The sequence below is a fragment of the Mandrillus leucophaeus genome, unplaced genomic scaffold (assembly GCF_000951045.1).
Source record: "Mandrillus leucophaeus isolate KB7577 unplaced genomic scaffold, Mleu.le_1.0 Scaffold242, whole genome shotgun sequence".
Taxonomy (NCBI): domain Eukaryota; kingdom Metazoa; phylum Chordata; class Mammalia; order Primates; family Cercopithecidae; genus Mandrillus; species Mandrillus leucophaeus.
The window spans coordinates 3,523,934-3,536,396 of record NW_012102499.1 but is presented as its reverse complement, the minus strand read 5'-3'; the positions used below and the strand labels follow the sequence as shown (position 1 = coordinate 3,536,396).

The 12,463-nt window shown below is 44.3% G+C and overlaps 1 protein-coding gene across 11 annotated transcripts in view; it reads right to left on the bottom strand.

Moving 5' to 3' along the window:
* Window positions 1-12,462, bottom strand: part of TLE1 (transducin-like enhancer of split 1 (E(sp1) homolog, Drosophila)) — a 107,136-nt gene extending 94,674 nt beyond the window's left edge. For all 11 annotated transcript variants that reach the window (XM_011982776.1, XM_011982777.1, XM_011982778.1 and 8 more), the window contains exons 1-4: window positions 12,299-12,462; window positions 11,417-11,517; window positions 9,921-9,984; window positions 9,764-9,808 (exon numbers count right to left, since the gene is read on the bottom strand). In XM_011982776.1, coding sequence (XP_011838166.1) covers window positions 9,764-9,808; window positions 9,921-9,984; window positions 11,417-11,517; window positions 12,299-12,322 — 234 coding nt within the window. In that variant the 5' untranslated portion in view covers window positions 12,323-12,462. The remainder of the gene's footprint in view (window positions 1-9,763; window positions 9,809-9,920; window positions 9,985-11,416; window positions 11,518-12,298) is intronic.
* Window position 12,463: the final 1 nt, after the last annotated feature.

Sequence of the window (12,463 nt, the reverse complement as noted above, 5' to 3'; positions counted from 1 at the left end):
GGCCTCCCAAAGTGCTGGGATTACAGGTGTGAGCCACCACGCCAGGCGGACCCACACTAGTTTTCTTGATTTGAGTTTTTAATCTGAATTCCATGGACTTGCTGAAGGATCCTGAGATGCACACAAACAGCCAAAATTGTTGGGCAAAGCTATCCTGGGTATTTGTGTGTAAAAATGTGTGCAAACTTTTCTTGCAAAGTAGCTTTCACCTGATTTCCAAATGTTCAAGGTCCAAAATGGGTACAAGTACCAGTACACATAAGGAGTACCCAAAACACAATATAATCAATGCCTACTCCATATAACTCATTGGGAAGGGTAGATGGAAGTCTCTAACTCAGCTTCAAGCAGACTGCAGCCTAGTCGGAGTAAGCAAAGAAGCACATGAAAAATCATTGTTAAAGGACACTGAGCAAAACAAGTGCTGTAACAGCCTGCCACTGGGCAGTCCCTGGCCGCCTTGAAGTAAACAGGTGGTGGTGTTTGAACTGGGACTTGAAGGAGACTGAGGAAGGCCATGTGAAGGTTGATACAAAGGCCTGGACTTTTTATAAAGAAAACAGGAAAACTCAAAACATACTTTCGGCAAGAAAAGACCTGTTTGGCAGGATAAAAGGAAATGCAGGAAGAGAAAGAGGCAGTGGCCAAGACGGGAAGGGAAAGTACTCAGGGGCAGACACAGCAGGCTGTGAGGCACAAAGAGGTCATCAGAGGGGAAAGTCAAAATTTAAAAGAACACACATGCAGGATAGGATGGATGTAATCCCAAGACCCTGACGACAATTCGCATCTGCTATCTTTAAGATGCTCCCTTTCCAGGGCTGGAGTTCCCAGCGTGCAGCCAGGTTTGACATGTGGGCCAGCAGTCTCTGAGCAGTGGGGACATTGGGCAAGCCAATGGAATGTGCGATGAGAATAGGAACACTTCATTTTACCACTGTTTAAAATGTCCATTTATTTTAAATGTATACAATACTGTAATACAACAATGTATGTACATAACACAAATATGGCCAGGTGTGGTGGCTCACGCCTATAATCCCAACACTTTGGGAGGCTAAAGTGGGCAGATCACTTTGGAGGATCCTAGAAAGCCAGGAGTTCAAGACCAGCCTGGACAACATGGAGAAACCCGGCCTCCCCGCCCCCACCAAAATATAACAATTAGCTGGGTGTGGTGGCGGGCTGCCTGTAGTCCCAGTTACTCGGGAGGCTGAGGCAGGAGAATAGCTTGAACCTGGGAGCAGAAGTTGTAGTGAGCGGAGATTGCACCACTGCACTCACAGCCTGGGAGACAGAACGAGACTCTTGTCCCCCCCACCCGCCAAAAAAAAAAAGACCTTACAAATATAAAGGAAACTACTCAGGCTGGGCGTGGTGGCTCACGCCTGTAATCCCAGCACTTTGGGAGGCCGAGGCGGGCGGACCATGAGGTCAGGAGATCGAGACCATCTTGGCTAACATGGTGAAACCCCGTCTCTACTAAAAACACAAAAAAATTAGCCAGCCTGGTGACAGGCGCCTATAGTCACAGCTACTGGGGAGGCTGAGGCAGGAGAATGGTGTGAACCCAGGAGGCGGAGCTTGCAGTGAGCTGACATGGCACCACTGCACTCCAGCCTGGGCGACAGAGCGAGACTCCATCTCAAAAAAAAAAGTAAGCAACTCAGGTAAATGCACTCAAGCTTTTTACCAAGAGGTTGTACATATACCTAGACTAGTATCGTAGACTAGTAACCAACTTAGATCAGTCATGGTGCTAATACCAAACCCAGTCTCATGGTACATGTATTTTGGCAGTTTGACAAACTGCAAGATTTGGACGTGCAAGTTCAAACACACCTACATTCTTAAAGACTGATTCCACTTCATCTAATGGAAAACAAATATCCATCAGTACACTGGGAATAGATTTCAGGGATGATGAGCAAGCTATATATACAACTCTATCCCTTCCAGTGTACAGTGGTGTACATCTAGCACACTTACTAGTTTTTTCTCTATTTGGAAGATGAAAAAGTTAATTCAGAGGACAGAATTTTCAGAATTTGTTTTTTCCTCCCAGCTTTTTCCTTATACCAAAAGTGACTTGTATCCTACCCTTTTTCTGCTAACGTATTTTGTGGTCAAAGAATGACTAAGTAGCAAATACTACTACAACAGAAACTCAAAAAAAAAAAAATAGCTGTTTTTTATACCTACAATGAGAGCAGCTTACAGGGGAGGGGATAAATAATTGTGTTCACCATTATGAATTTTATATTGCTTCAAAGAAGGTAAATAGAATAAAATTTATTGTGTATTCTGAGATAGGGTCTTGCTTATGTCATCCAGTCTAGACTACAGAGGTGTGATCACAGCTCACTATAACCTCCCCACTCCTGGGATCAAAAGATCCTCCTGCCTCACTCAGCATTAGTACCAGCTAGTACTACAGGTCTGTACCACCAGGCCCAATTAATCTTTTTTTTAATCTTTTTCTGTAGAGAGAGGGTCTCGCTATGTTGGCCAGGCTGGTCTCTAACTCCTGGGCTCAAGTGATCCTCTTGAGCTGGGATTATAGGCATGAGCCATCGTGCCTGGCCTGCAACTTAGTAATTACTAAAAACTTAGGGGCTGGGAGCAGTGGCTCACGCCTGTTAATTCCAGCATTTGGGAGACTGAGGCAGGTGGCTCACTTGAGACCACGAGTTCAAGACAAGCCTGGTCAACATGGCAAAACTCTGTCTATACTTAAAAAAAATACAAAAATTAGCTGGGTGTGGGGGCATGCGCCTGTAACCCCGGCTACTTGGAAGTCTGACACAGGGGAATCACTTGAACCCACACACCTGTAATCCCGGCTACTCAGGGAGGTGGAGGTTGCAGTGAGCCGAGATCGAGTCACTGCACTCCAACCTGGACGACAGAGCAAGATCTCAAAGGGGAAAAAAAAAAAAAATTAGGGGCTGGGACTGGTGTCTAACACCTGTAATTCCAACACTTTGGGAGGCTGAGGAAGGTGGATCACTTGAGGCCAGGAGTTTGAAACTAGCCTGGACAACATGGCAAAACCCCATCTCTACCAAAAAATAATTTAAAAAAAAATTAACCAGGTATGGTAATGTACGCCTGTAATCCCAGCTACTCCAGAGGCTGAAGCAGGAGAATCACTTGAACCCAGGAGGCAGAGGCTGCAGTGAACCGAGATCGTGCCACTGTACTCCAGTCTGGGTGACAGAGTAAGACTCTGTCTCCATTTAAAAAAAAAAAAAGGAAAAAAAACTAAATGTTAAATAATGAAACATGTAATTTTGCTAAATCACAGGTTATTCAATAAAATCATGTATCAACACTTCCTGGATTTTCATTAAAAAATATTATGGTGACTGGGTAGTCAACAAACAGTAATTCAAAAAATTTTTCTTCCATGTTTTTCTTTTTTTTTCCCCTTGGGGACCCTGCTCAGGAAGAAATACAAGCAGCAATTCTGAAATCATTCCTTTGCAAACCATTTTAGAAATCATACTTGTGTTAAATCAAGCGAATGGCAATACATGAATATCTTAATTTATGTTAAAATTTCAGTGCAAATTTATTTCATTTTTCAGATCAAACCACACCTCAAGGGGGGAAAAAAAAATCAGAAAACCTCTCTCCCCCTGCCCACACCTGTGCACACTAGCTCCACTTAAAACACCACACCGATTTCACAGAGCAATCCGCTGGTGAGGAGTACTTTGAAGGTACAAATGCCTAATTTTGTCAAATAAGCCCACCGACAAAAACAGCTGTCTGAAATTTACTTAAAAACCACTATACTAAAGACCCTGCAGTAAAGGTACTAGTTGTGAGAATTTCCATTTTTAAAAATCAGAGGCAACAATAAGCAACGGGGAGTAGGAAACTGAATCAATCAAAGCTTTGAGGAAAGCCAGTAAGTTTCTCAGTTTCCTCCCATTTAATCCACTTCTGGAGACCACAAAAGGTTTAATAATAAAACAGCAAAGACTCAGATCCATGGAAACTTAAAATGGTTCCATGAGCTAGTAACTGAATATATTTTTAGTTTAACTACCACTCAAGATGATTTATTTAAATATTTACTAAAGAAACAGATTTTCTTTCTGTTTCTTAATAAACACTATTTGGGAGAACATCTTAAGCCCTCTGGCGAAGGACGCTCCTCAATTCGCACGCACGAGGTGCTGGGTTCTGCGGCTGTATGCTGGGATGGCTCCCACCATGTGAGGGAACAGACAGACTTCTGTCTAATCTAACCCTCATTACACAGAGAGGGGAACTGAAGCCAGGGAACATGTTCACGACTTGCCCAGTCCCTAATGGAAATCCCCAGTTAAATGACTTCAATGAACTACAACGGAACCAAGTCGGAGCCTACAGTTCATGGCCACTCCCCACAAGACAGGTAACCAAAGGCAGAAAGATGGGGAGGCAAGGGAGGCGCTGTGGCCCTGCAATGGCCTGACTCTACCTCCTTTCCTCATCCTACTCCCAACCCCCACTGTTGGATCCTGCTCTTATACAAAATTTGGATATTTTGTTCCTTGAAGATTTGGGGGGCATTCAGTTTGAATTTTCAAAATATTGATCATGATGACTGTGTTTTCTGATGGTGCCCTCTTAAAATCCATGCCCAGGGCCTCCCTTGCCTTACTCCAGTGCCAAGTCCAGGACAAAAACCAGCCACTGCTGAAGGGTGGGGAAGGTGACTGTTTGAGAGGTGAGAGATCAGTCCTGTTGGCTGATAAGAAACAAAGGCTTATCTTGCACCTCGGAATCTAGGCTCTAAATGCACAGAGAGCTTTATCTCTTTTAACTTATGCTTGCAAAGAACAGGCCTGGCTAATGAAGTTAGGGACCACTCCAATCTTGATGACAGCTACCCTCTTTATATAACAAGGTTATTAACACCTGCTGGAGCTTAACTCTAAGTGTCTATACTCTAGTCATTTCCCTGTGTGAGATGTTGACTTAGGGGGAAAAGAAATCTCAAAGTGAGAAACTATTAGACAAAAACACACGTGGTTAAAAAAAAAAAAAAAAACCACTAAGGTAAAATTTGCAAAGAGTAAAAGACTCACATCTAAGGAAATATCCCACAGTTGAGTCCCTAACAGTCCCATCTAAATACCTTTTTAAAAACCCACTAAAGAACAACGCATTATTCTAAGAGAAATTTTAAAGCACACATCAAAACTAAAAGCAATTTCACTCCAAAATTTACATGGCCTGAGACGTTGCTTGCTGAAATATCACATGGAGCTCTTTCCCCTTCCCAAACCAGGATTGCAGAATATATCATCCTTTCTTCAAGAGCTAATCCTTTCATTTATTTCTAAATGCTTCACCATCAGACGGGCACAGTGGTTCACGCCTGTAATCCCAGTACTTTGCGAAGCCAAGGCGGGCGGATCACTTTGAGGTCAGGAGTTCGAAACCAGCCTAGCCAACATAGTGAAACCCGGTCTCTACTAAAAATACAAAAATTAGCCAGGTGTGATGGTGGACTCCTATAATCCCAACTACTCGTGAGGCTGAGGCAGGAGAATCGCTTGAACCTGGGAGGCGGAGGTTGCAGTGAGCCAAGATTGGGCCACCATACTCCAGCCTGGGCAACAGAGTAAGACTCTGTCTCAAAACAAAAACAAAAACAAACTTCACCATCCTGGAGAGCCCAATGCTCTCACTCTGCCCACTCTTCAGAACCCAGGCACAGAGTGACTGAGCAAACTCCCTCCCCATCACTGCGCCTCCACCAGGATTCCTGACTTGTTTCTTCTTCAACGTACTTTAACCCAAGGACAGTACTGCTCAGTAGGATACAACTTTTTACCTACCCATGGCCTGTAACCCTCCTCTCCCCGAAAAGACCAGTCAGCAGCACTGCTGATTTTCCTAACTTTTAGAACATACATCCAGCCCTGACATGTCTTATAAATCATGAAGTTGATCAGCACAAAGACTGAAAACTGAAGAGGCAGGCACTAGGGAGACATGGTCCACCTCATCTTGCTGATGGCAGCATGAGGGGACAGGAAGAAGCACAGACAGGCCAGGTGTGGTGGCTTATGCCTATAATCCTAGCACTTTGGGAGGTCAAGGCGGGTGGATCACTTGAGGTCAGGAGTTCGAAACCAGCCTGGCCAACATGGTGAAACCCTCACTCTACTAAAAATAAAAAAATAAAAAATAAAAAAAGTTAGCCGGGCGTGGTGGCGGGCACCTGTAATCCCAGCTACTTGGGAGGCTGAGGCACAAGAATCGCTTGAACCCAGGAAGCAAAAGTTGCAGTAAGCAGAGATCGCACCACTGCACTCCAGCCTGGGGGACACAGCGAGACTCCGTCTCAAAAAAAAAAGGAAGAAGCAGCACAGACAACCCTGGAGGAGGCAACCCAACTCAAGTTTCAATAGATGCTTGGCCTTGAGCAAGTCCCAGACTTTGAACACATGCCCACAGCTGTGGGTGGAGCAAAACACCTACCCAATCTACGCCGGAGGATGCCTATGGAGGTCACAGAAGAAAAATCACATTGAAAACTGTTCATTACTGTGCAAATTAAAGCCACCAATGACAATTTATAGCATGGCTTCATCAGCATGCTGAAGAGATACACGAGTGGGCTAAAATAAGGCTTATGTGTGCATTTACAGTACATCTTGTTCCCAAAAATATCAAATGAGGTAATATCAAGCCATATGACAGATAAAAACATTTAAAGATCACGCCACCACACACACTAGGCATAGCTAAGCAAACCACCAGGCTCACATCAACTAGTTGTTTTTTAATGCACCCTAACACTCTGATGGTATCAGAACTGCCTCAATTTTTCAGGAGACACTGTCTACCTCTACTGTATAGCGATATCTAGAGTTTACCATCCACACAGATAAAGACAGGCAGGCAGGGATCTATAAAAGGCTCTAAGAAAAAAATATTCTTAGTGCTACCATAAAAGATTTAAGTATCTATTACCATTCCTGTTTCATTGCCTTTTCGGTAACCCGCCACAAATGGGAGCAGAGAAAGTTAAGGGGAAGGCTTATCAGGAAGTGTTGACACAACGTAAACACGGGCTGTGGGCACCACACCAGGGAAGGAAACCACAATTATACCATTCTTGATTTGGATGCACTTTCACTTTAAAACTTCCAGACGGGAAAGTCAGCAGTGAGATTTGACACTGAAATCTCTAGAACTCACTCCTTCGACAAACCCGTTGAAAGGTGGGAAGGGAGAGCGATCGTCACACTGGAGACAAATCTTAACAGCATTAAAGCTCTCTGTACAGAAAGTTTCCCCTTCACTGCTTTTTTTTTTTTTTTTCAGTAACAAAGATGTTGTCAGAAATGACAATTTTTTGTGTCCCCTGATGATGCCTCGCTAGCATTTGGTTATAAGCCATAAAGCAGGAATAATTTCAGCCTGTCAGGAGTCTCGCTAATGCCCAGTTTCCCCCTAGAGAGAATTCCTGTCAAATCTAATGAGAGCTCCAAAGGCCCTCTCTACAATATAATGAGCAGTTAGGCCATGCTGGTGATCAGGCAGCAAAAAGCATCAATTTGAGCCTGGCTACACCCTGGGGGCCAGACGTCACTAGTTTTAATAAGAATTATGATTACTAGCTGCACCAAATGCCTCCTCAGAACTTATTATTAATGTGTGACATTCAGAAGGATGTTTTTCAAATGTAAGGCCACTTTAAACTGAATTATAGCACTACTTTGCACACCACTCGAGTTAAGGGTCTGTCAGCATTTCCAATATCAACTAAATTTCAGGGGGCTCAATACCCTACTATGAGGAACATGGTGTCTCTCAGGTTTTCACGTTTTTCAAATTGCTAAGCCAATTATACACAGCATATTATTAATGCATACAGGCTCACGGACAGACAGCATATACCCACAAATGCCTCACGCTGTATAGAAACTCATTAGAAAACTATTCTCACACCATGGTGCTTCTGACCCACTTCACCCCTTCTCCCTACATGATAAAGAAGAGGTCATCCCGCCACATAACCTACAGGAACCCAGAAGAATTACACACCTCTTTTAGCTCCTCCAATAAACCTAGCACCAGCATATAGCATCACACCGAGGGGGTGTTTCCTTGTAAAAGAGTCAATGAGGTTATTAAATCCTTTGAGTTCACGGATTTAAGAAAAAGCTCAGTCTCCTCTTACTCTTCCATAATGTGTTATCCAAAAAAAAGTGCCCTTCAGAGTAATTAAAAAAAAAAATTAAACAGCCTAGGCCAAGTTTATTTGCATAATTCACTTAAATGACGATAGACGTTAGCCATAGATCTTCTAGCCCATTTACTATCAACAAGTTACAAGTGCCTGAATAAAGCACTAGCCATTGAGAAACACACAAAAACAAAGGCACAAACCCAACATAAAGTAGGCTACCAACTTTGCAAATCATAGTAAAATCTGCCTTTTTAAAAGGCCCAATTACATTACTAATAAAAGGCCCTGAACATCACAATCTCTTTCCAAACACATATCTGAGAACAGATCTAATGTACACGATGATAACTTAACATTATGAAATCTATGATGAATTAAAAATCAAAGAGTGCAGAGTTACAAAAGCAGAATTCAACTCTGAAACACACTTGCTTAATGAAAGTCTTTGAATATAAGGAAGATCTGAAGGCTGAACTAATCAATTTCTCCACTGTGCCCCAGCCGGTCAGCCATGCTCTTTAATTTAATGAAACAAGGGTTTGAGATGAAATAGCACATATACATCAAGTAAGAATTGTATTGTTGCACTTTGAAATGTGTCCAACTGTGCAACTTCATCTGATGATAATTTTTTAAGAGGCAATCGATTTCTAAAAGACTTATTGTACCAGCGTCTTGATGAAAAAGTGAATGTCAGCATATCTCCAGAATACTTACACCCTGCCATTAATGCTTTCTTTGGCAGACAATGACTACTCAATCGAGGGTCCTTTGGGCTGAGCAATCATTTAGCTTTTCTTCTCTTATGAGGTCCTTAGTGCCTTGTTCCAGCTCAATACTCTTTTTATACACCATTATAGTAGCCATAAGTGTGAATTTTATGGGAACTTGCAAACTCATAGTCATTGCTAGAGCTTTCCAGTCACTAATCTTTTCATGCTTTTAAAACCACTAGGACTGAAGCAACTCCCAACATATGCTCTGGCCATAAAAAGATGCTTTTTTCACATCCAAACCTGCAACAACTGAGAAATTTTTCAAAAATTTGTTTGCTAATAAGCCACTAATCCTGACTGTTGCTTCGAGCAGACCCAAAGCATAAGGAATACTCCACAGATAGTCATATACCTTGTTTACTATGATTAAAGAAACTCCTGAATACCCTTCTTTCCCCCTACAGGTCCACACGTCCTTGCAAAACAGCACAAAAACATTAACTATTCTAAACTTCAACAACTCTATAAGATACCCAGCCCTTTGAAGAGGATAAATCTATACAGGTGGAAAAGTAAACTCAAGTCTCAATTCCTATCTGCCAATAAACAGGCTAGTTTATATTTCCAAAACACCTCTCTTTCTCCTAGTCATTTAAACACTCGTAATTATCAGGAAGCAACTCTTGCTGCAGAATACTACCATCAATCCACAGGACAGGAAACCAAGGCAGAAAAATAGCATACAAACCCCCACTCCTAGAGCCCACTACTGAGAACAAAGCCAGTATTATAAAATCATACGAACTGATTTCTCATTTCAGCTTGAAGTTCAACTAAAGCTTACCTGTTTATGCATTTCAATGTTTAATCCGTATGACATTTCGTAATACTGTAAAGAGAAAAAAGAATCAAGCATTTCATTAACTCACGTTTTTTATACTCTGCTAACACGTTTGCTAATATCATACGAAAAGGGAAAAAGTCGACTCTTTGATACCTACCATCACATAGTGCCTCTGCATTTCTGTCTTTTCACTTGCCAGTTTCTCACATTCCAATTTAAGGCTATGAAAACAAAACAGGCAACTTAATGTAAACATTATGTCACTTGTTTTAACATCTGCCTCACATATTTGCACTTCAAGTAAAAACACAGACCAATTTGGAAAAGCCATAAACTATCTAGGTAAACACCCAAAAGCTTTGTCCTTGCATTTAATAGGGAAAAGGAATAATGTGAACAATACGAGGTGTCCATTCAGCTACCATTCTTCTTGGTGCCTATCTGGTTAGATGACAAGAATGCAAAAAATCTGTCAGAACCTCTAACTGATTCCTCCTCATGGTCATCTGCTCCCTACCTTCCTGCATCAGTTTCTCTGGACTCCACCAAAATCCGGCCCTTGCACAATCTTCACTCTTACGCATAGGCTGTGCCATCTTTGCCAACTCAAACGGTCTCTAGGTTTGAAAATCCTATCTGTTAAGTTACTCCTACAATTGCTAGTCCCTTTCAAAACCTTTGGTTTTTAAATCCCTGCCAAAATATGTCAAGTAGCTACTGCAATAAAGTGGGTTGAAGTTCTCCCTGCTGGGTAAACACGGTGTGTGCAAGTATGCCTCAAGCTGCAGATATTATCTACAAGTAGACAAAAGGTCAATAATCAGAAAGCCCCTGACAAAGTAAGAAAATTCACACCCAAGCCACTTCGCCTCATCTGTGTGCTTTTTCTCAAGCATGACAAAACCAAAAAATGTCAATACAGTTATTTCTGAGTTAGAATCAGGTAAAACTTCATAGGAGCAAGGGAAAGAAACTAACCTTTCTGGGAAGTTCACTATTGGCAGAGTATCTTACAAAAATGTGTAAGTCCTTCGGAGGCAAGCCTCATTACTCAGAGAAACTAAGGCTGAGATGGATATAAATGTGACTCCACTCTCCCATCCTACCCAAACCAACCTGAAATGACGCCAAAGCAGGTGAGCTTTCTTCTGCACACTATTATACCCACCTCCCTCACCATCGCCAATGATGGGCAATGTTAAAAGCATCTAGCCTTCTTTAATGAACTTTGCCTCAAAAACCCAATTTTCTAGTATGGCAAACAGCGATTTCAACATGGCTTTGCTTCCCTGAACCCACACTCCAGGACTGAGACATCGATTGAACCAATGTTTCAACTCAGTCTGTTGAAAAATAAATACATGAAGTGCAAATATTGACGATTCTCATGCAACTTCTAAAGACACGAAAAAGGACTCCCTGGAACAGCAGCAAACCAGCAAAAGGGAAACAATGGGAGGAGGAGGAGACAAGAGAAGAGGCGGCCCGGGAAGAACCAGGAAAGGGGGTAACTTGAATGACAGGTCTTAACTGAGACTCCACACGCCACCGCCTGGACGCAAGAACTAAGTACAGGCGCCGCCGCCACCCGGCTGGGCGACAAGGGGCGCGGGGACGCCCGCGACCACTCGCCTGGAGCGGCCAGACACGCACCTGTGATACTGCGCCTGCAGGAACTGGAATTCCTCTTTAATCCGGTCCAGGGACTCCGGGATAGTGAACTTGAAGGGCTGGCCTGCAGCCTGGTGCGGCGTCTGGGGGCGACCAGCGAGGGGGACCGAGGGACGGGAATGCGGGCGGATGAATAAAGCAGTAAGTCAGAGAAGGAAAGAACGGGTGGGACATAAACAAAAAATAAAGTTAGAAGTGGCTGAAAATGAGGCCCCAAACTCGAGTTTGCCCTTCACTTGGGGGAGGGGGAAAGTGGACCCTCCCCGGGCCCCGGCTTCTAAAGAGGCTCGGAAGCTCTTCCCAGTCTCCAGGGCGGATCGCGTTAAGTGCGCCCGGGTCACCAGGCCAAAGGGAAGGGGGCTCCCCGGCGGCCAGGGAAGACCAGGCCAGATTGTCGGTGTCGCCGCCCCTTCCCCCACGGGGGCGATAATGACCCGGAGGACCAGAAGAGAAAAACAACTCCTTTACGCTCCCCATTCCCAGAGTCGCCAGGGCCACCTCCAGACGCACCGGAACCGGGGCCGCATTGACATGTAAATAGGCGAGACGAGAAACAAAGGGGGGGCGCCCTGCCCCCCTTGGGGAAGGTTGGGGGGATATGGCTACAGGAGAGAAACCCCAGCCTTCCCCAGCGCCCCATCCGCTCAGTATAGACGTCAAGTAGGAAGGAGTCCAAAGGGAGGGAGAAAATTCAGAGTTTCAGCCCACTCCCCACCCCAAGAGGAGAGGGCCCCAGACCTCCCCAGCCTTATGCCGCGGAGGGCGAGAGGGTCCGCCGGGCCGCAGAAGCCACCCGTCTCCCTACCGCCCGGGAGAAGCGCCTCCCCAACGCTCCTGCTCCCCCACCACCCAGCCGCGCCTCACCGGGTGCCGGCTCTGCGGGAACATCGCTCTGGCGGCGGCCGGGGCTCTGTTCCCCGGCAACTCAATTCTCCGGTCAATTTCCAACTTTAATCCCGCCGAGGAAAATTAAGCCGGGAAGCCAGGCAGAAGCGGGGAGCGCGCTGGCCACGCACGCAGGCGCGCTCG